Here is a 25306-nt window from a genome sequence, read left to right on the forward strand (position 1 = left end):
AATTAAACTCATAGTAGGGGTACTGATTGAAGTCAAATAGATAACGATAATATTCAAAGAGTTTCCACTCTTAAAGTCACATTTTCAGATATAGCTTTCAGAAATCACTACTGATTAGGCGCCTAATTAAGGTGACAATCCATTTCCAACGACAGCAGCAATACTGTTCATTTTACTATGGAAATTGACAATAACAGCGACGCGTTCAGTACCAGTCGTGCAGCTGAGGTCAGAAATGGAATGTTACCATTATTCCTTTACATCTTAATGTTTACGGTTAGGTTAGGTGTAGTGTATCGAAATTGGCGTTGGGTGTAAGAATTGGCACTTGAACTAGCTTTTACGATAACGACTGCTATTTTGACCTTCCAGGTTAAAGGGGAAACTTGACCTCATCGGACTCATAGGGCCCGATTCGGATTATGAAATAGACATCTATTAACAATCTTTTAGACATCACCAAGATACGATAACGATATGTTTAAGATCTAACCTGTCAAATTTAACATTTGCGCGATTCTGGAGATACTCTTGGACGATTTCCACAGGATATGACTTAGAGATCTAATTCACATCTAATAGATATCTTACTCTATCTAACGTAAAAGTGACATTGGTTGCCCGAATTGCGCTGCAAAAGAGAACTAGTTGATATCTAAACTATAACGTATCTAGAATGGATCTAGTACGTGTCGTCTCTTGTAAATATCTTGAAGTTAGAATATGCCAGAAAGTCAATTCTGTCAGCCACATTATAATGAGTCAACTTCAACCTTTTAAGGTTTTGAAGTCTGTCTTTGCAAATATAGTCTCGTGTGATGTTTTTCATATTTACGCTTGACTAACACGCGTATTCGGGAAACGAGATAATCACAAGATCTAGAGACGATATAGAGATCAACTAGATTTACATTAGATATCGACTAGATGTTGCTTGGATATCTAAGTCACAACTTGTGGAAATCGTTCAAGAGGACCTCCAGAATCGCGGAAACGTCAAAGACATATCTATCTTACCAATATCTTTAAATTATCCATATCGTAACTTGTTGAGGTCTAGTAGAGATCTAATTCATTTCTCGAATCGAGCCGTAGATTACAATATTGTGTCGGCCCCTCTTAAGTTTCTACCTATAGGTACAACCTGCAATAATATGTTACACAACGAAGGCCGCAAAAATATCTGACACGATCTTATTTGTAGAGCCATATGAGCGTGTCGCATATTTTTGCAGCCTTCGAAGAGTAACATATTATTGCAGGTGACTGTACCAAGGACATTACATTATATGCGTCAAAGCATTACTGTCTATTCAGAACTAAAGAATCTATAAAATTTCTCTTTGAATCGAGTCTCTTGAGGGTCTGAGTAGTTGATTTACATGACAAAGAGCTCCGGTACGTCGAAGGATTTTGGCGATGTACATACCTACATATCTAGGTACTCATAAAATTCATAGGGTGAATATGAAATAATATAATATTTTTATTGCTTTATTTAAAATACACTTTAAAGACATCCAGACGCTTCGCGGGGCTCCTATTTCTGGGCGATTTGCCCTTCGGGCATTTGAAGCTACCTAACGAACCTAACCTACCTAACCTATTAATTTAGTGTGACGTCCATGAAAAGTGGGGAAAAATGCGACCGGGAATAATGCTACGCGGAACTAACGCGAGTGGGGAAAAATGCGATCGGGAATAATGCTACTCGTCATGTATAGCCTTAACATTGTAGCTGGAAGAGTATTCATTAGACTCACCATTTCATGCAAATACTAACATTGTAAGTGTAATTGGACCGATATTGTGTTTTCAGTTACACGAGCCCTCGTTCGTTCGCCGGCAAATTAAATTAAGCTCAAACGGCGGCGCACTCGCCACAGTTACTGGCAATATTGGTTTTTGCTAGGCCAATTCCCTCTATTGGAAACTAGGCAGGAATATTTCGTTATTCAGTATAAAATGAACTAATAATATTTTATTGATACCAGCTTTGGTTGATTGCTAGTGCAATCAGCAAAATATACAGGGATATATTTTTAAATATTCCAAATTTTGGAAATATTCAATTTTATTTGCGTTAAAATTAATGATCCAAAGGCTCGAGCCCTGTTAGCTCTTTTTTAGGGCTTGCCTCATCTCTTGACGCCTATAAGGCTAAAAGCCTATTTTACTAATTAAATGAAAAAGGCTTTTAACCTTTTAGGCGTCAAGAGATGAGGCGAGTCCTAAAAAAAGAGCTAACAGGGCTCAAGTCCTTTGGATCATTAGTTAAAATTGACTGAAGTTTGAAACAGATCTGTAAGAATTCACCTTTGCTGATATTATACAGATAATAGTTATAATTAACTAAATATTATATTGATAGCAGCACATTCATATTTGCTTTTATACGTAACTGTAGATATTTTAATGTAGGCGTCTTAAATGTCATGTTGGTTAATGACGGAGTAAACGTCGTATAGATAACTTGTGGTGCAATTCTACTCTAAATGTATATAATTTATTCAAAATGTCACAAAATACGAAAAATAACGTAAGTGAGAATCCTTGTGGGAATAATATAGATACAGTAGAATTGAGTAAAAAGGGAAACTTGAAGAATAATGAAGAAATCGAGTTTGAAGACGCTTTAGTTTTAGCAGGTAACTATGAATTAAATTTATCTTACTATTTACACATGATTGCAAATTATTTAACCCTTTAACCGTCTAGATTATAAAAAATAGGTACCTACACGATTGAAGCCTCATCGATCGCCTCCTTAAAGTCTCAAAAATCTACATAGGAAAAAAAATACAAAAATATCATTGACTATTCTATAACATCATCGTTTTGTAATTCAATGACCACTAATCATTTTTAGGGTTCCGTACCCAAAGGGTAAAACGGGACCCTATTACTAAGACTCCGCTGTCCGTCCGTCCGTCCGTTTGTCACCAGTTTTTTACAGAATTTAAGCAAGTAAGTAAGTAACTGTATTGTACGGACGAGAGGAATACAGGTACTAATATTATAAGTGTGACCTAATGTACATTTTGAAGTGTGAATGCATATCAAGCGTTTTTATTGTTTATGGAAAAGTGTCATTATTATACTTAAATAACAATTGCATTAAATGATTGTATGTTCACGGTCCTTCAGAAGGATTACAGCCTTGGCGTCAGGTGGCAACCGGCTGTAAAACCCAAAGCCACAAAACTTTCTCCTAGTCCGAAATATGAAAGCACAAGTAAAGAAAAGGAATTTAAATGCTAGGGCGTCCCCCTCAAGCGACGGTCAGAGGTATTCAGCAGCAAAAAATGTTAGGGCGTCCCCCAGAAGCGACGAAATTAGACGAAACGCTACTAATATGCGTTTGGCAACCTGGAACCTTGGTTCTCTAACCGGACGCAGCCAAGAACTAGCAGAGGTATTACGCAGACGCAACATAAATATATGCTGCATACAGGAAATAAAATGGAAAGGGTCCAAATCCAGGGACATCGGACAGGGCTACCAGCTTCTATACCACGGCACAAATAATACCCGGAATGGCGTCGGTATTATCTTAGATGACCAACTAAAACAACGTGTCATATCCGTGGAGCGTTACAGTGACAGAGTAATGTCAGTAAAACTGGCTTTAGATAAACAACCTTGTCTAAATATTATTTCAATATACGCACCCCAGGCAGGCTGCACAAGCGAGGAGAAGAGCTGTTTTTGGCAAGAGCTACAGGACATCTTTCAGGGTATACCTACCACTGAGAACACAATTGTGGCGGGTGACTTAAACCCCGTAGGATGTAAAGTCCATGGAAACTACGGCTATGGCACTGTTAATGCACAAGGGCAGAATATTCTGGAAATGGCAACCATCTTTGATATGCCAATAGTAAACACACACTTCAAGAAAAAAGACGAACACCTGATTACTTACAAGAGTGGCGTAAATGCGTCTCAAATCGACTACATCCTCTGTAATAATCCCATGCGCAAGTACTTCAAAGACTGTAAGATTATTCCAGGGGAACCCCTTACCACACAACACCGACTATTAGTAGCGTGTCTAAAAATGCCATCGTGGAATAATAACTACAGAAAGAAAGCTACACCAAGAATAAAGTGGTACGATCTTCAAAAACCTCAAGGAAGAACGCTGGCTTCAAATGTGGCTGACTTTGTGGAAGCTCAAGTCCAAGTAGCGAAAGATGTCAATACTGTATGGAACGAATTCCAAAACCACACAACAAACATAGCCAAGGAGGTACTTGGTACTAGCACGGGTAAACGAAAGTCTAATAAAGATCCCAACTGGTGGAATGAGGATGTAAAGTCTATTTTATTAGAGAAGAAGCTGTGTTTTAAGACCTGGCAAGCATCCAAAACCGAGGATGACCGTAAAAGGTATGATGAAGCAAAGAAACTTGCCAAAAAGATGGTTGCATGCTCGCGAGCAGCTGCCAGGGAGAACGAGTACAGTAAATTAGAAAAAGCTGATTCAGATAAAGAAATATTTAAAATAGCAAAATTTAGGAACAATCAAACTAAGGACATAAAACAAAATAAATACATAAGAAACTCCACAGGATCACTTCTGACCTCTGATAAGGACATCAATGACAGATGGCACGAATACTACAACCACTTATTAAACGAGGAGTTTCCACAAGAACCCATGCCTAACCTGCCTCCAGTACATGGTGTAATAGAAATGATAACGCCAGAGGAAGTTAAAGCTGCCCTTAAAAAGATGAAAAACGGCAAAGCGACGGGCCCTGACGAAATACCATCGGAACTCCTAAAAATTTGTGGAAACGCAAGTTTAATATGGCTAACTAACCTGTTCAACCTCATACTTACAGAACGGATAATGCCTGATGGATGGCGACAGAGCAACTTAATTCCATTCTATAAAGGCAAGGGGGATGTGGCAGAATGTGGGAATTATCGTGCTATCAAGCTGACCTCACACGTATTAAAGATTTGGGAAAGCGTAGTAGCCAAACGATTGGAAAAATTAATTACAATTACGTCAAATCAATGCGGTTTCACCAGCGGAGTAGGCACAATAGACGCTATTCATACTATTAGAATACTACTTGAAAAATATAAAGGGCTAAAGAAAGACCTCCATCTAGTTTTTATAGACCTTGAAAAAGCATTCGACCGTGTCCCAAGAGAGCTCATTTGGCAAGCGTTACGAGCACAGCTAGTCCCTGAATATTACATCGCAATTCTAAAGGACATGTACCGTAATATCAAGACTAGAACTGTCTGCCCTGCTGGTGTTGGTGCGGAATTTGAGGTGAATGTCGGGGTCCACCAGGGCTCTACTCTTAGCCCACTACTGTTCAACCTGGTAATGAACTATGTCACTGAAAACCTTCAAAAACCAGCCCCTTGGTCTCTTCTATACGCTGATGACATAGTTTTAATAGCGGAAACAGTTCAAGAGATCCAAACTGATTTAACTGCATGGTGCATAGCTTTGGAGCGCAGAGGGCTACGAGTGAGTCGAACTAAAACTGAATACATGTACTGTAACTTCTCGGGAAAATCAGCATCAACTAACGTGATGCACCAACCATATCTGGACAACACCCCCTTAAAACAAGTGGACCACTTTAAATATCTAGGATCTGTTGTAACATCTACAGGATCTATTGACAAAGATATAGAAAACCGCAAAACAGCTGCGTGGTTAAAGTGGAGATCTTTAACAGGGGTTCTCTGTGACGCGAAGATGCCTATAGAAATCAAAGGAAACATATATAAGAGAGCAATCAGACCAGCTTTAATGTATGGATCCGAATGCTGGGCCACGCGAAAATCAGAAGAACAAAAACTCCACGTCACAGAAATGAAGATGCTGCGGTGGTCTGGTGGTGTAACCATGAAAGATAGAGTCAGAAACGAATACATAAGGGGAACATTTAAAGTTGCATGTATTACTGACAAGCTTCAAGAAAATCGCTTACGGTGGTACGGTCACGTCATGAGGCGAAGCAAAGAGCATATGACCAGAGCCGTCATGGAAATAGAACAACCTAAGTACGGCCCAGGACGCCGACCGACTACCTGGATGGGGACCATTTCCAAAGACATGAAGACGACGGATTTAAAACCAGAAATGACACAGAAACGTCCAGAGTGGCGTTTTCGGACTAGGAGGGCCGACCCCAAGAGACATGGGAAATAGGCTCAGGAGAAGAAGAAGAAGAAGATTAAATGATTGTATTATAATTTATAGCTATACTTACACTGACAGATCGGTATCGTATCGCTATGACATTATATTTTAAGCATTGTTAGAATCCCAATTCGTAGCTATTTTATACTGAAATAACACTGCAGGGCAATGATGTAGAAATTATGGAACTGAAAATAAATGTTTCATGAAATTAGACATGTTTCATGTTTCTTTATTACCTACCTAAAATGCCGTGTGTCTTCATAAGGAATAAAATTGATAAATTTTATGTTTTCGTAATTTTATTCTATCTAGCAAATATGTATACGTAATCTAATTTTCGTGTGAGTTATTTCATAACATTAATTTGTCCTTGATTAAACCGAGTAAAAATTCAATATTTAAACTACAATTTTGCGAAAGCCCCCTCTAAAATGATCATGCGGTCAAAGTGAAACAGAAAAGATGCAGCAAACTCTGTGCCTGTGATGAACATTTATGTATCTGTAAACGCTATAAATACTTACTCAAAATTAATTAGGAAGCTAAATATGCCACAATAAAATGTCATGGTTGTACCAATGTAAACTTGATAACGAATCATCTGTTTCTGATAAGACTATTTAAACATTATGCTCTCGGTTCTTAATGTTTATTTATATTTACGTAACATTGGTATGAGAACGGCGACCTTGGGCCCGATTCGGATTCTGAAATAGATATCTATTAGATATCTTTTAGACACCACCAAGATACGATAACGATATGTTTAAGATCTAACCTGTCAAATTTGACATTTGCGCGATTCTGGAGATACTCTTGAACGATTTCCACAGGATATGACTTAGAGATCCAATTCACATCTAATAGATAAATTATTTGTGTTAATCATCCGTACTTCACAGACTTTATATTTTACAGGTTTCGGCAAGTACAACTATAGATTGCTGATTCTCAGCATTTATTCATTGCTGGCCGCTATTGCAGAGGTTTTTAGCGTTGGCATTATTGTAGCAACGAGTCAATGCGACTTGGAGCTCGGCGTGTTTGAGAAGGGAATCATCGGCTCAGTGCCTATCTTGGGTAACTATTGTATACTTACCTATGTACAGTCGCGATCAGATATATGGGAGCGGCCAGGGCGCTCACAAATATCTGAAGACGCCTCTATTGTCAAGGCGTTGCGTAGTAAAACCTCACCTCATCTCATTTATTGAGTAACTGACGATAGGGACGCCGCAATACGTAGAAGTGAGATGCAGATATCTCTACCGTGTCTATCATGGTCTAACATATAACTGCGTCCCTGTTGGCTAAAAGCCAACAGGAGTGGTCATTTCTCCATACAAACGTACTCGACTGTTTCCTCCGTGGATTTTGATGCTAGAGAAATTATTTTTTCAACACAGATTGATATTGTCAATATCTCTGTCAGACCGTTTTGCTTTTTTTGATATTTTGTTTTTAAAGGTTAGCGAGACGGGTATATTTACATTTTTTACCTAAAATATTTAAAACTCAGCTCCTATTTCATCTTAAGTAAATACTTAAGGTGTGTGAAGCGCTTAAGAATCACTGAGCTAAGCTGCAGACGAACATTGCGATATTTGTAAGACTCACTGCAAGAGATCCTTCGGCATATTGCCGAGGCATCCTTAGGCATGCCGAGGTATGCTTAGGAATGCCGAGGCATTGCTCATGCGTTCTCAGGCAATACGCCGAAGGATCCCTTGCCGTGCCATGCCGATAGTTAGTGCCAGGCTAAGGGCCACTTGCACCATCCCAATAACCCGGGGTTAAGCGGTTAAACCGTTATTTTAGTGTCAAATTGTACTGGTAACCATGGTAACTCCAGGTTTAACCCGTTAACCTCGGGTTAGTAGAATGGTGCAAGCGGGCCTTAAGTGTTAAATGTATTGTTGCAGGTGTAATAGCAAGTGCTCACTTCTGGGGCTACCTCGCCGACACCAGAGGTCGCCTCTACACCCTCCATATTACTATAATAGGCACAGCTATCTTTGCCTTCTTGTGTAGTTTTGCTAATCATTGGATCTTTCTGATGGCAGCTAAACTGTTTTCTGCTATATTGTAAGTAGTGTTGTTTTTAATATTCATAAATCTTATTTTAATAAGTCAATACTATTATTTGTCACGATACGATATCTCGATTTAATTGTATCCTATAAATGTTTTTGCACTCAAAACAAACAATTCAATTGAATTGTTTTCTTAAATATTTTTTACCACAAACCACAAGTACCCATTTATTACATTTTCTGAAATATTCGCATAAAGGATGACTCACGTTAGATCGGGCCGTGTCCGGGACATAGTTTCCGGCGCTTACTTTTCTATGACATGACAGGCATTCACGCGATGCTTTCCATAGAAAACGATGCGCTGAAAGGCCCTTACACGGCCCGGTCTAACATAAGTCATGCTTTAGGCATCAGCACTATAAGGCCTATCATTTTTATTTTCTTATGTTTAATATAAATTTGCAGTTTTATCTAGCAAACATGAACGCAAAATTTGAACCAAATCACACTTATAAAAGTATGAAAATTTTGATTATGTTTTTATTTTAGTGCATGCGGCACGAATGCCGTTATATTTTCTCTGCTCGGAGAGAGCACGCTGCAGACCCACCGAGCGCGGTTCCTTCTCTACGCTTCAACTGGCATTATGTTCAGTCAAGCTGTTATCTGTGGTAAGTTTCAATACTTTCTGCAATTAAAACATGAAGGGAAATATTTTGTTTACTTATAAATACTTCCTATACTTATTAATGCTGGGGGCACACTAACGGAAAACGCCGGGACACTTTTCATACAACCACACTGGGATTATATGGACCGTGCGTGTTGGAGGGCCTGCTATCCTGTGGCCAGAATCGGAAACATGTGCACATGTACATTGCCAAAGCAAGCTACCATCTACCCTTTTCGTCGGTACGTTTCCTTGTGCATAGTAGGTTTTGCTTTCTTGTGGGATTCATCGGAAGCATAAACGACACATTCACGCCTCGCGCCAAAAATCTGACGGCCCCTATAGTTCATGCACCGGGCCTATCTCGATAATCAACGGCGTTTCCCGTTAGTGTGACCCCGGCATAACTGGTAACTTCTTCCAAACTATTTATAGGCCCGCGCATAATAATAGGTTACCGTCTGATGTAAAGAATTCTGCATCAGATCTCATTTTTATAAACAAACCCAAGCGCCAGCTGATCCAAAAGGAATTTTATTCGGGGAATTACTAGAAGGGTAGTCTTAAATATCATATTATTATTGGATTCAGCTTCGGCGACGTCAGAGGTTAATAACTGTTTAAGTTTAGGTTCATCACGTTTGTTATCATTGTCAACTAAATCAAAGATGTAGACCATCTCAATGTGCTAGATGATAGCTCCATTTCAAATGTCATCTAAATCAGTTCAGCGGTTAATGATTCTCATACAAACCTCCACTTACCTTCACATCTTTTTTTTCCCTAGCCTATTTGAGTGACCCATTGCTGGGCAAAGGCCTCTCCCCTTAATTTCCACGATTCCCGATTCGGTGCTTCCTCCGGCCGTTGTTCAGGAAGCTGTCTAGGTCACATCTTTTAACGATGATTTATTCGATGAAATATATACGTATGTATCCTATATTCTATCCTTATTTATACCAAATTTCAACACGATCGGTTTTAAGCGTGAAGAGGAATTTAAAAAAGTTTTTTTTTATGTATTTTTACTTCGGAATGGTGTGCTAAATGCATCCCCGAATTTATATGAAAACTTATTGTTCCAGCGGTAGCATACCCAACCCTTCAACTCACTTTTGCTTTCTACATACCGTTCCTCAACTTCATATACCGACCGTGGCGTCTGCTTAACCAAGTGATCGCTCTCCTCAGTGTCCTCAACTATTTCCTTCTAAAGTGTTATGTGTTGGAGAGCCCTAAGTTCTACGTTTCGAAAGGCGAGCATGACAAGGGCTTGGAAATATTGAAGCAGATGTTTGCTGTCAACAGTGGGCGAAGCAAAGATGAATTAAGCGTAAGTACTTATATAATTTTCCATGTTATAAAAGGAAAGTTTTGTTGTTAGAATTGTTAATCTTTACCGAGATATAGCAAAATAAATTGAAAGCGTTTTGGTAAAAAGAGTTATATCAAGAAAAGTCTGCAGAGATTTTGACAGCACTCACAGTGCAGGTGTTAGTTTAAACGTCAAACGTCAAAATCTCTACAGACTTTTCTTGGTCTAACTCTAATTATTTGTTAATGTTCAAAATTGACGTTCCAAAGACCAATATTTATATGATTCGCCTAAAAGTCTAACATCAGCTACAACAACAATAACAATATTTTTGACTGAAAGATAAAGATTTAATAACACATATAAATTAACAAAATAATACTGTCACGACAAACATTAAATATTCTGCATGTAATATAAATATAACTAACGCTAATTCGATTTCTTTAACATTTTTTTTAGGTTAAGAAAATTGTTCTAAATGAAGACGAAAATAGAACGAAGAGCTCTAACTTTTTCCAATCAATATGGAATCAAACGACGCCGTTGTTCAATAAGAAGCACCTCAAGAACACGCTGCTTATTTTTGGAATTAGCGTTCCAACATATTGTATGTGAGTAGACAATTCAGACCCGAGCAGAGCTAATAATAATACTTGGCCAAGTAAGTGCCTAGCCTTGACTCACGAGATAACCGCCATGTGGGATGTTGATTCGACGATCATTGTCCCGATAGTCGTTTCAGTGAACGGTCTCATAGCGAAGAGTCTCGACCACCGTCTTGAGAGACTCTCGTTGGGTGGTTCGATCAAGGGTCAGATGCAGGAGGCGGTGATCTTGGACACGGCGCGGATAGTCGGCCGGTTCCTCTCTCTGCAGCCCTGACCACCGGTAGCTTGGGCCTTACCCCGCTGCTGGCGGCACCCTAGGTTAGGTATAATGTGTTTATATGTATTTTTTTTTGTATGTGTTTTTATATTTTACTTTTATATTCATATTATAAAAACCCTAGCCTAAGAAGGATGATGAATAAAGGATACTTGGCCAATATTAGATCAGGGAATTGAACGGAAACCGAGATTAAAGCAGGAATAAATGTTATTATTCTAACATCAACAGACTTGAATACCCATCAAGTTTCCTATTTTTTTGTCAAAGGTCTAATTAACTTACGAGTTGTATTCAATGCATGTTACGCCACGTGTAATTTTTTTATTATTGTAAGGTTTGAGGTTAGGACAAGGAATGATACACGCACACTGTCGGTTGCTAACTAACCTATTGGTCCGCGCGATGCGCTATCTATATATATAAATGCAAGTGTCCTGACTGACTGACTGACTGACTGACTGATTCATCAACGCAGAGCCGAAACTACAAAAGCCAGAAAGTTGAAATTTGCACACCAGATTGCATTTACTGTACAAGAGATAAGAAGCGATTTTGAGAAATTCAACCCCTAAGGGGGTTAAAAAGGGGATGAAAGTTTGTATGGGGTTAAAGTTTTCTTTTAAGCTAGGAATTTGAAACTTCGTAAAAAGATATATTATTAAAATACAAGAAAACTAATTTCAGCGTTTTTGAAAATTCATCCCCGAAGGTGGTGAAAAAGGGGTTGAAAGTTTGTATGGATATCAAAAAATTTTTCAAGTGGTGGACTTGAATCTTTGTATTTAGGGATATTATTAGAAGACAGGAAAAGTAATTTCAGCGTTTTGTAAAATTCATCCCCTAACAGGGTCAAAAAGGGGTTGAAAATTTTAATCCATTACAAATGCTTTGAAACTTTGTAGAAAGGCATAATAGCCGATTACAAAAAAAGTGATTGCAACGTTTTTGGAAATTCAACCCCTAAGGGGGTTAAAAAGGGGATGAAAGTTCGTCTTCGGGTGCAAATTTTATTTTAAGCTAGGAACTTGAAACTTTGTAAAAAAGTATCAAATTCAAATACAAGAAAACTAATTTCAGCGTTTCAGAAAATTCATCCCCCAGGGTGGTGAAAAAGGGGTTGAAAGTTTGTATGGATATCAAAAATTTTTTCGAGCGCGGGACTTGAATCTTTGTATTTGGGGACACTATTAGAAGACAATAAAAGTAATTTCAGCGTTTTGTAAAATTCATCCCCTAACAGGGTTAAAAAGGGGATTAAAGTTTGTATGTATAATAAATAAATAAAAATAAATAAATATTGGGGACATCTTACACAGATCAGCCTAGCCCCAAACTAAGCAAAGCTTGTACTATGGGTGCTAGGCGACGATATACATACTTATATAGATAAATTCATACTTATATACATAGATAACACCCATGACTCAGGAACAAATATTAGTGTTCATCACACAAATAAATGCCCTTACTGGGATTCGAACCCAGGACCATCGGCTTAGCAGACAGGGTCACTACCCACTAGGCCAGACCGGTCGTCAATAATGTTTGTATAAAGTTTGTATTTTAATATTAATATAGGCCGGTAGCTTGAACATGTCATGCTCGCTTAAAAGTCTTTGCTTACGGTGGCGTTGTTGATCGGGTCGCCACTTTCCCGAATGAAGGTTGAGGGAGGCGATGGCTGAGATACGCGTCATACTCGTGAACGGGTGCTGTTTGTGGAGACTGGTCTGTTAAGCTAACACGAGCTATTATACTTAGTAACTTTTATTAATTAATTACAGTGAGACGCCTCATTCTGTTCTCGTATGTTTCTTTTCTTTTAATGAATGTATTAATTATACAGGATATTGACTCTTGGAGACCTCATACATCTCTAAGGATAACTTGATAATAATCTTATAGTTCTGACACCTAGAGACATTTACACCTCTAAATATTATAGATTTTTTTTGTGTGTGTTTTTTTATCTGTATTTTGTATGTAATTCGACATTAAGAGACCATATACATCTCTTAGTAATTGTAATACGTTAGATTGAATTGTTAGTTTTATTTTATAAAATTGTTGATGCTATTATTTTTGCTTTTATGTAAATTCAATGTTGACGTGTAAAAGTGCCCTTGTGGCCTATTTGCTGAATAAATGTTTGATGTTTGTTTGTTTGATGTATGGGGTTAAAGTTTTCTTTTGAGCTACGAATTTGAAACTTCGTTAAAATATATATTATTAAAATACAAGAAAACTAATTTCAGCGTTTTTGAAAATTCATCCCCTAAGGTGGTGAAAAAGGGGTTGAAAGTTTGTATGGATATCAAATATTTTTTCGAGTGTGGGGCTCGAATCTTTGTATTTAGGGATATTATTAGAAGACAGGAAAAGTAATTTCAGTGTTTTGTAAAATTCATCCCCTAACAGGGTTAAAAAGGGGTTGAAAGTTTGAATCCATTACAAATGGTTTTGAAACTTCTTAGAAAGGCATAATAGCCGATTACAAAAAAAAGTAATTGCAACGTTTTTGGAAATTCAACCCCTAAGGGGGTTAAAAAGAGGATGGAAGTTCGTCTGCTGGTGCAAATTTTATTTTAAGCAAGGAACTTGAAACTTTGTAAAAACGTTTTAAATTAAAATACAAGAAAACTTATTTCAGCGTTTTTGAAAATTCATCCCCTAAGGTGGTGAAAAAGGGGTTGAAAGTTTGTATGGATATCAAACATTTTTTCGAGCGCGGGACTTGAATCTTTGTATTTGGGGATACTATTAGAAGACAATAAAAGTAATTTCAGCGTTTTGTGAAATTCATCCCCTAACAGGGTTAAAATGGGGTTCAAAGTTTGAATCCATTACAAATGTTTTGAAACTTCTTAGAAAGATATAAATAATAGCCGATTACAAAAAAAAGTAATTGCAACGTTTTTGGAAATTCAATCCCTAAGGGGGCTAAAAAGGGGATGAAAATTCGTCTTGGGGTGTAAATTTAATTTTAAGCTAGGAACTTTAACTTATTGGAAAAAAGGTAATAAATTAAAAAACATGAAAACTAATTCAAGCATTTTTGAAAATCATCCCCCAAGGTGGTGAGAAAGGGGTTGAAAGTTTGTATGGAGATCAGATATTTTGTGAGTGCGGAATGCGGAACTTGAATCTTTGTATAAGGGCATAGGTACCTATTATGAGAATACAAGAAAAGTAATTTCAGCAACCAACATCAAAATCCACTTGACTTAAAACTTCATACAACTAGCTAAAAAAGAAAAGTACTTAATTTCAACATTGCTTGGATATGAAAATTATAGGTACTAAAGATGTAAAATGTTGAAGATAAGATTCCACGCGGACGAAGTCGCGGGCAACAGCTAGTACATGCATACGTATGTAGGTTAGGTACTTATATATATGTCGGCGGCCGATCGTAAGATGAGGCATATCGTGAAATTCCTAGGCATATCGCGAAACGTGAAAATCTTTGACTCGTTCCCTGAGTCGACGGAGCTCCTATTTCTGGGCAGTTTGCCCTTCGGGCATCTGAAGCAACCTAACGAACCGGTTTAATGTGACTATCGTCAAAACATTACACAGGAACGTTACGATCTGCCTGATCTTACGATCGGCCGCCGACATATATATGTCGGCGGCAGATCGTAAAACCGGGCATATCGAGATATTCCTAGGCATATCATGAAACGCCGCCAATTCATGATCTGACTAAGATTTGCCCAGGCATATCACGATCTGCCTTATAAAAGAGGCGGCAGATCGATCAGAGCATTGGCATTCGTTGATATTCCTAGCTTCATACCGGGCGCATCGTAAAATAACCTCGTGAGGATTGCACGATATGGCTGGTGTTCGCTAGGCATATCATGAAATGCCGGCGTTTCATGATCTGCCTAGGAATATCACCCTGTGAGGTTTGCACGATATGGCTGGTGTTCGCTAGGCATATCATGAAATGCCGGCATTTTATGATATGCCTAGGAATATCACCCTGTGAGGTTTGCACGATATGGCTGGTGTTCGCTAGGCATATCATGAAATTCCGGCGTTTCATGATCTGCCTAGGAATATCACCCTGTGAGGTTTGCACGATATGGCTGGTGTTCGCTAGACATATCATGAAATGCCGGCGTTTCATGATTTGCCTAGGAATATCACCCTGTGAGGTTTGCACGATATGGCTGGTGTTCGCTAGGCATATCATGAAATGCCGGCGGATCTGCCTAGGAATATCACCCCTTGTTGCAAAACGACGCGGTTTTGGAATGAGATGCAATGCTAATTCACAACATTCAGGATCGAGCATAAATATCTATACTCACCGGTAATAAACGGTACAACACGATAAAATAACCAAAGGATATCACGCACTGGACTGACCTGATACTGCAGCAATGGCGGAATCCTCTCGATGCCACTAGTTCTTTTTTTACGTTCAGCACCTTCTCCTCTTTCACAGGCCGGCCGGCGGTACGTTAAACAGTGTTAGGCCTTTTATCACGCACGATATATCACTAAAACACTTAGTTTTGGGGGCTTAATACGTATAATGTGATTTAAATCGATAGCGGTCGATCCACATGCCGCGGCGTCTCGCTAGTTCTCGTTTTCGCCAACAGAGGCGCTGCTGAGGCTCGTCCTGAGCGTGCCGCCCGAGAGTTTCGGACGATCCTATTGGCTAAAATGTCAATATTGTATCGTTGTGAAGTGCGTATTGGCTTTGCATCGATAAACGGTAGAAGCGCGCAGAAATTTGATTAATTACTCGGCGGCGCGGCTGACCAGGCCCAGGTTCTCAAGCGCCGCAAATATTCGTCCTTACTTAAGGACTACGAGTTTGCGGCGCTCGCGGTAGAGACACTGGGCCCTTGGTCAGCCGACATGCAGGCCTTTGTGAGGGCCCTGTCGGGACGGCTGATTGACGCCACAGGGGATCCCAGAGCTGGCGCGTATTTCTCGCAACGAATCGCCCTGGCGGTTCAGCGAGGAAACGCCGCCAGCGTAATGGGTACCATGCCACAGGCGGACCTGCTAGAGGGGGTATTCTTTTTATAATTAGGTTTTTATTTTATAGGTAAGTTTCTTTTATTTTAGTATTAATTTTAATTTCTTTGTAGTTTTAGTTTATTTTAATAAGTTATTTTATATTCAATAGTATAGCTTAAATTAAAAATATATTTATGTATGGCAACACTAATAGTATCATTGTGTTGGTAGCATTGTTTAATGCCGTCTATAATCTATGGTTCATAAAGACTAGTGATGTGCATATATGTTTAAATTCTAGTATGTCGATATATTAATTATTACACAGAAATTATTTATTTAAGGCCCGTTAAAGAGTAATATGTCTAGCGGGCCTTAAATAATCGCACTGTTATCCTCTAGATTACACATTTAAACAATAAAAGGGCAACCCTCATATCAACCTCAGAATCATTAAGCTTGTAGGTTCATATCTTACTATATATGTATATAGTATGACATAAAATTTTATAACGGGAATAAAGTACTACGGAGGTTGACTTATTTAATGCAGAAATTATTTTTAATTATTGAAAGCTATTACAATAAGAATCTAGCAACAAAAATCTACAATAGAAAAAAATAGATGCACTAACAAAACACATTATAATTAAGAAAGGTAGTTAAAGAATATAATACTAAACGTAATCTTTAGAATTCGGCACGGAGACCACGGAGTCGACACTTGACTTCCCCACTCTAATATCTTCAAATGCGTACTAGGTCGCCATCTTGAATGACGAACTGAATGACGTCGTTGTAGTTACACGTCAATCGTGCACATATTTCTTTTAATCACGATTAATTACTTAAAAACTAAACGTTAAGAACGGAACACCTCTTGAGGCTTGCACGATATGGCTGGTGTTCGCTAGGCAGATCATGAAATGCCGGCGTTTCATGATTTGCCTAGGAAAATCACCCCGTAAGGTTTGCACGATATGGCTGGTGTTCGCTAGGCAGACCATGAAATGCCGGCGTTTCATGATTTGCCTAGGAAAATCACCCCGTGAGGTTTGCACGATATGGCTGGTGTTCGCTAGGCATATCATGAAATGCCGGCGTTTCAAGATCTGCCTAGGAATATCACCCCTTGAGGCTTGCACGATATGGCTGGTGTTCGCTAGGCATATCATGAAATGCCGGCGTTTCATGATCTGCCTAGGAATATCACCCCTTGAGGTGTGCACGATATGGCTGGTGTTCGCTAGGCATATCATGAAATGCCGGCGTTTCATGATCTGCCTAGGAATATCACACCCTACATATTTGATATGCCTAAACGTAGCTAGGCAAATCGTCAAACGTTGAGGTTTGAACGATATGGCTGGTGGTCGTTAGTCTGATCATGAAATGGCGGCGTTTCATGATATGCCTAGGAATATCTCGATATGCCCGATTTTACGATCTGCCGCCGACATATCGCCGTGTGCCTGCTATACGGCCACAATTCAAAATTTTTGATTTTCTGGATTATTGCAGATTCGTATTCAAAATTGTTCAATTTACGACCTTATTTCGAGAGCCATAGCAAAAAAGGTCTTTAAGAGCCTTTTTCTCACAAGTGGCCTTATGGATTTGACCATAAATTGTCAGACAATTCCCTGCAATACAGCCACTTTTGAGTTGTGGCTATATAGCACACGTTTTAAATGAAGCTTTTGAGTTGCGTCCTAGAAAATAATAATTAGCTGAGTTACACATATTATTATTATCGCGTACAGTGATCTTGTTCCTATCAAAGTTGATATAAGTTCAAAAACTAAAACCCGACTACTGCAAATCGCGCTCTAAAAAGTATGAAAAATGAACATACATACATACATACCCACATACATACCGGTCAAAATAATAACCCTCCTTTTGCGTTTGCCGTAGTCGGGTAAAAATAAAGGGATTTTAACTATTTTGGTGTTTTTATTTATATTTGCATGGTAACCTTTATCCAATAATTTTGTGTTTAAGTTTGGCCGCATCTCAAAATCTTTAAAAAAACGTTTCTGCAATACGGCCACAACTCTAAATACCTGTCTTTCGGGCCTTGTGTCTTAAAAAATATACATTTCTTTTAAAAAGTGGCGTGGTCATAAGGAGGGTTATATCATTCCGAGTAAAAAAAGCTAAATTTTAAATTCATAGACCTAAAACTAAAGGAGTAAGATCCTATTAAACACCCTGAACTATACTCTCACAACTTTGAGACGCGATTTCTCGAAAAAACGGTTTTTTGAGATGTGGCAGTGTAGCAGACACACGGCGATATATATACCCTGCATAACAGGCCATACGCTACAACTTTACTATAGCTAGATACAAATATTAATCCTAACAATTTATCAAAAAATATTATATCTAAATGGCGTTGATAATGAGAAAGGGTGACGTTTGGGCGTCAACTGCAGCTGCGTTACAGTTGCGGCGTCGTTGTTCTCGTCGCTGTGTCGATTACAGTCCGGGGACCTTCATTTACCTACTGCATTATTTCATTTAAAAGGTTCCCCGACTGCAATCGAAACTAAATGCACACGTACCTACCTACAGTCACGGTCATAAATGTGCATGACCCTTTATGTAACTAACATATTAACATTATTTTTAACTTTTCAGTTCGCTTTAAAATTCACCAGTCGTGTTTTTAATTTTTTAATTAATTTATTCCTTTAGAGGTACGGAACTCTAAAAACGGTGACGTTACGGAATCGCAGTGAGTGATGTTCGCCGCCACACAATAAGATAGAAGGATTTATTTTTCTTAGCACATTTTGTGAATCCTTATTCTACCAAAATAAGATTTGAACGCGTATGTTGCATATATATTTTAAATCGTCTTTCAAAGCTCTTCATTTTGAGGCCCCACTCGATAGGTTTGCAAGATTTTTTTTTCTAAACATCACGCAATAACATGTATTATGTCCGCCAAATTGATTTTATTATGACGTCACATAGCCTATGTTAGTCGGGATGACGTAAGGATTCTAATGATATATCATTTATCTAAATCGGTTAAGGCATTCAGAAGTTATGGTGGAATAAAGAAACTCACATACAAACATGAACCCTGAACACAATACACTCTTTTTGTTTGGGCAGTCGTGTAATAAAAAACGGAACCCTTATAGGATCACTCGTGCGTCTGTCTGTCTGTCACAGCCTATTTTCTCGGAAACTGCTGGACCAATTAAGTTGATATTTGGTCATATAGGTATGTAAATTAGTGATTCAAAGATGAACATGTTTTTTTTTATAAATTTAAAATGCATGTTCTTTAAGAAAAAAGGTAAGTTATTTAAGAAAATATAATTATATACTTTACTTCCAGATGCCCTCCGTTCTCCGTATGGATGCCGTACATATTCAACAACTATCAGAACTTGGGGGAGCCCGGAATGAGTTTCTGCGAAATGTTCAACGTTCGAACTTACTCAGGGAACGAGACTACGTTTACTGAGGCGGTTAGTGTACATTTACCTGTTTTAAGTTAATATGAGAAACTTTAATTTTCATCTTGTAACTTTAATTGTAATTCAGACTTTGGAATAGGTTACTAAATGGCAATTAATTATTTTTTGGTCGCAACTTAGTTATTGTTTTTGCAACGTTGTAGTTGAAGTCGGTTAGTTTTTGTTACTCTTAAGCTCATATTAGTTATATTATTAAAATGAATGAATAACGAACTAAATAAAAAAACTAAACGTTAAAATTAAAATAAAAACTAAACTACGAGTACCTACAACAAGTCTTAAACTAAACTTATAAATAAAAAATGCTCCCCAAGTCACCTTCGTGTATTATGGTGCCCAGAAGGCTGGCAGCGTTACGTTTTTGGATGGCTAGGCTTATTCTCTGGCCGAGGTAGCTGCCAGCCCTCCGGTCAAATATTAGATTATTATTGGACTTTCTTACACAAATGTACTGTACTACAACCTAGTCTACCAACCTAGTCTTACAGTAACCTCAATAAGACTTCATCAAATTAAGTCATTAACATCATAGCTAAATATGTATATTAATTACTGGTAAACTGGAGTTACTTTGAGTCGTGGAAAATCATCGATTTTTTAATTTTAAAAACTTTGCAGGATTTGGTTTGCGACGACACTGTAGTTCCATTCACGTTTGCCGCCATCACCGGCTTCGCGTGCACCATCACCGTCGTCTCTATCATCAGCGTTGTCATCGTGAAATATATCGGAAAGGTAATTTTATTTCTTTTGCGACGACACCGTAGTTCCGTTCACGTTCGCCGCCATCACCGGCTTCGCGTGCACCATCACCGTCGTCTCTATCATCAGCGTTGTCATCGTGAAATATATCGGAAAGGTAATTTTATTTGGTTTGCGACGACATCATAGTTCCGTTCACGTTCGCCGTCATCACCGGCTTCGCGTGCACCATCACCGTCGTCTCTATCATCAGCGTTGTCATCGTCAAGTACATCGGGAAGGTATAGTCTGGCATACACTACGTGTCTGTTAGTAAGAACCGGGATAACTATACTCATCCCTTTCTTTTGAGTGCTAGAAGGGTGAAAACTCATACAGCAGTATTCGAACTTCAAGATATTCACAAGAGACGACACGTACTAGATCCATTCCAGATACGTTATAGTTTAGATATCAACTAGTTCTCTTTTGCAGCGCAATTCGGGCAACCGATGTCACTTTTACGTTAGATAGAGTAAGATATCTATTAGATGTGAATTAGATCTCTAAGTCATATCCTGTGGAAATCGTTCAAGAGTATCCCCAGAATCGCGTAAATGTCAAATTTGACAGGTTAGATCTTAAACATATCGTTATCGTATCTTGGTGATGTCTATAAGATGTCTAATAGATGTCTATTTCATAATCCGAATCGGGCCCATAATCTCATTAAAGTATTAGGCCGCGGATTGGACACAGGCGACCGGCGGCGCGGCCAGCGGCGAATCAAGGCCGTTCATACATTTAGCCGAGCGCATTACTGTATTTCTACATGAAGTCGGCATATACTTGTAATTATATCGACATATTTACCACAATATATTATTATGAAATTAATTTCGAATTTTAGCAAGACGGCAACATTTGACGTTATTTACGAGTACTCTTATTAACGTTATTAACGGCCTCCTAGCCTAGTCGGTAGTGACCCTGCCTACGAAGCAGGAGGTCCCGGGTTCGAATCCTGGTAAGGGCATATATTTGTGTGTTTATCACAAATATTTGTTCCTGAGTTATGGATATTTTCTATTTATATAAGTATTATATATGTGTCTAGTACCCGCAACACAAGCCTTATTGAGCTTACTGTGGGACTAGGTTCATCTGTGTAAAATTGTCCTAAAATATTTATTTTTATTTATTTATTTACTCTTTTTTCTCTTAGAAATGGACGTACATCGGCTTCCACTTGCTCGCGACCACGCTGGCCGCGATCATCGACTTCGTGCCCATCGAGTGGGGCGTCGTGGCGTTCGTCGGCATGATGTGCAATGTGGTCTGCATGGGCATCACCACCAGCTATGCCGTTGAACTGTTTCCTACGTATATGAGGTGACTGACTTGTTTCAACATGTTTATCGCTTTTATCAAAATTGTAAAACATACTGACAGGCCAATTTGAACGTACATGCATATCAGAATGACAGTCATTTAACTGTACACGGTGGCAATAAAATAACTGCATTCCCGTTGCCAGGAAAATTTTAACAGTACCTAAAGTTTAGCATGGAGATACAAGGTGTATGTATCTCCATGCTTGAAAGTCCCGTGGAAGGACATAGGTACAGTTTAAATATTATCATCATCTCACACACAATAAGACATAAGCAGAAGGTAGTATTGAACAAAACGATGACGAATCTTACATTTATGTTCGCAGAGCCATGGTTGTCGGCCTATCAATGATGTTCGGCCGGGGTATTTCGTTCATATTCTTCAACATCATCGGAGGACAACTAATGAATAATTGTAGCAACTTCTTTTTATATCTAGCTGTGTTCTTATTCGGTAAGCGTACTTATTCACTACTAAAATGTGATTATTGTAGAATCGAAAATATTTTTTGTAATTCTTGTATGCGATAATAACTATACCCCGTTTTTGTAAGATTAGATTTTTTCTAACCTGAAAAGTAGTGGTAATTAAATGTTCTTCCGAAATGCTAGGGCATATCTAATATTACGGTACAATAAAATGTAAACGACAATGTAATTCAGTGCCTAGTTACTCAGATTTAATTTTGGAGGAATAAGTTACCACTACTTCCTTTAAGTTATATTTTTTAATCTGAATAAAAAACGGGGTATCTCTTGTACGTACAAAAATAGACTTTACACCTTTAAAAGCTTTAAAAATCTGTCTTATCCAATTTGAATTTGTAATGCTATTTCATTCAAACTCAGCACTTTTTGTACCGAGACTGACTGAAATAGCAAGACACGTTTTATACGTTTCCGTCAAAATGCGATGAAGAATAATTTTACACTGCATCTGTACCGACATGTTTTACTTTTATTTGTTTCAGCCGGTGCCTCCCTGGGTCTATTTCTGCCATCGGACAAAAATACTACTGAAAAGAAATCTGACGACTTTTCATCTCCCCAATAGGTAGTACACGATAAAACTCCAGGATGTCTACTGCGCTGCAGTTAGATTTATTAGTTAGATTTATTTATTATGTTAAGTACACTACGTTGTACTAAAAATACATTTGTATTATGTGACTGTTTGTGTTCTAAATAAATAAAAAAAAATGACCCATGATGAACAACCAACAACACAAGGCGCCGGTGACCGGTGACAGTTCTGCGGTCGTTGACCTCTCGACCTCTCGCGTTCGGATACTTCGGGTGCTAGCAGCTCGTCGAAGACCATTCGCCGCAGATCACCCCACCGCGACGGAAACTATTAGAAACTATACACCAACACAGAAATCGCCTGATGTCGCCTCACGAACTAGTTCTGTTGAAAATCACGACGTTCCGAACAGACGAAATGCTCGTTCTTTGTCTTGTTTAAGAATGAAGTCGTTCTCTTGAAAAGAAGAACAGCTACTGAAAATTCATCATCGTTGATGTATCATCACCTTGATCATCTTGATTTCAAACTTTTCATCATCTTTTCATCTTTATTTGCAAAATGCAATCTTCTTGAAACAGCTCTTGAAGGAGCAATTTAATTAAAACAGCTCTCGAAGGACCAATTTAATGTGCGAGACAATTTAAAGGGGCCCTGGTCCTGACCGTGTCTCCACAATAAAACAACTCACTGCAACTACAAAATATATTTTTCTCCACAAAAACTTACATTTTCATACCATGACAACTAAATCTCTTCTCCTGTTTCTATTCAGTTGTTTCTTATCATAGATAATAATAGAGTAAAAAAGAACCTAAAAAGTTTTTATACACCTAAATATACTCAACTTGTGTTCGGTTATGAACACATTTAGACGACTACAAGTAAAATAAAAATAATAATTTATTTAACCTTAAAATTACGTAGTTTGAATTTTTAATTTATTAGCCTAGTTATCTACCTGCTGTTAAATCTTTTAGAGCAATTCATATATGTACTTATTGCATAATTAAATATAATGACTATATTCAACATGATTATTATGTAGGATTATAAAACTCAGAATAAGTACATACAACCAAAATTTAAATGTACGTACAGTTATTCCATGCGAAAGTTCTGTACTTCAATAAAAAAATACACATTTTGGATTTGGTATCTCAGAACCGAAAAAAAGTGTAAAGTAGGTACATTACCAACCACTTTTGCATTCGCAGACACAAGAGCCAGTAAGTACTTGGGTTTTTATTGGCACATACAAAAAGTCCACAAAATAAGTAGCTATTTTTTAAATACGCATTTGATAACCACACAAAAGCTCTCAATACCGGTATTTAATGGCTTCACCCACAGCCACATTGATAAAATCAAGCGCCAAAATAACAAGCGTAAGGGCCTTTATATCGTATACTACTTAGTACTTTTTAAAATGAGCCTCTAAAAATCCTTTCGGCACGTTTCAGATGCTAATTGAACGTGAATACCTACCTGTTTAGACTGATTACTCATTTGTTAGATAGCGGAAAATGCTTGCCCAAGCGTGTATTGCAAGTTAATATAGACTTAAATTTAACATAATTATAATATTGGCTTAGCTTAGCTTAGCTTAATACTTATTTTTCGCGTTTTCGCAAAGCTCGATAAAAACTTATTATACTTTAATGGGTTTTTATCTATGTATTACGTATTAGACAGAGAGCTAGCTACGGAAATAGGTTTCCAATTTATAGAGCAACGAAATCCCTCTAGTTAGTGTGCCATACTATCATTATTAATTATTTCGGGCGCCTGCCAGCTGTTTTCCCCTAATTAAAAGCCTGGCAATGTTATATTCGAATTAAATACATATTTAGCTATTATATCACACCAATCTCAGAGCTCTATAAACTGATTTAAATTGTGCACTTTCAATTTATTTGACACCTCTCACACTTATTATAGGATTAGATAGGATAGGATTAATTAATAATGATAGTATGGCACACTACTAGTAACTAGAGGAATTACGTTGCTCTTTAAATTGCAAACCTATTTCCGTAGCTAGCTCTTAGACCATATTCAGAAGCATTCCAAGCTAACATTATTTCTCTATGCTAACGACGACGTGCTAAACATGCACTTTCAATATACTCATCAACTAGTGGCCGCAAACCAAACTGATGAGCGTGGTTCTGAGCTATGCGAAACTTCTCATTCACGCTCGCACGGTCGAAGGTAGGGTGAGAGAGACAGAGATCTCGGTCGTCAGTTTGGTTTGCGGCTACTATAAGATCCTTTTCGGATTATCCGACTCTGTGGGAGAGGATGCTCTATTATATCCCGGGTTTACGGACAACGCTCGTCGGCATTGGGTATTCTAACCTTTAGATTACCTTACACTAGATAAACGGCCTTATTCTAATTTTAATATTTTATATATTTTATGTGAGCCTAGAGTGTCCCACTGCTGGGCAAAGCCTTCCTGTCGAGGTTTGCCGCGACCTTTAAAACCATATACGTCAAAAATGTCATCTGTGACGTGACTGTGACTTTTGACACTGACAGATCCGATCCATATCGTATCTAGATCTAATTTTTGCGGTATATTAAATTAGAATCAGGCCGATAGCGTGTATAACATTGTTTTAAGAC

The 25306-nt window shown here is 38.2% G+C and overlaps 1 protein-coding gene across 1 annotated transcript; it reads left to right on the forward strand.

Moving 5' to 3' along the window:
- The first annotated feature begins 2460 nt into the window (after positions 1 to 2460).
- Positions 2461 to 22726, forward strand: LOC134666102 (synaptic vesicle glycoprotein 2A-like). Its single transcript, XM_063523252.1, has 12 exons — positions 2461 to 2648; positions 7100 to 7261; positions 8104 to 8266; positions 8767 to 8888; positions 9973 to 10220; positions 10665 to 10816; positions 19435 to 19567; positions 20195 to 20214; positions 20463 to 20559; positions 21483 to 21649; positions 21978 to 22105; positions 22623 to 22726. Exons 1-12 carry the CDS (start codon positions 2516 to 2518, stop codon positions 22703 to 22705), a joined length of 1608 nt encoding a protein of 535 aa, XP_063379322.1. The 5' UTR covers positions 2461 to 2515; the 3' UTR covers positions 22706 to 22726.
- Positions 22727 to 25306: the final 2580 nt, after the last annotated feature.

This window comes from Cydia fagiglandana, chromosome 7 (genome assembly GCF_963556715.1).
Source record: "Cydia fagiglandana chromosome 7, ilCydFagi1.1, whole genome shotgun sequence".
NCBI lineage: Eukaryota > Metazoa > Arthropoda > Insecta > Lepidoptera > Tortricidae > Cydia > Cydia fagiglandana.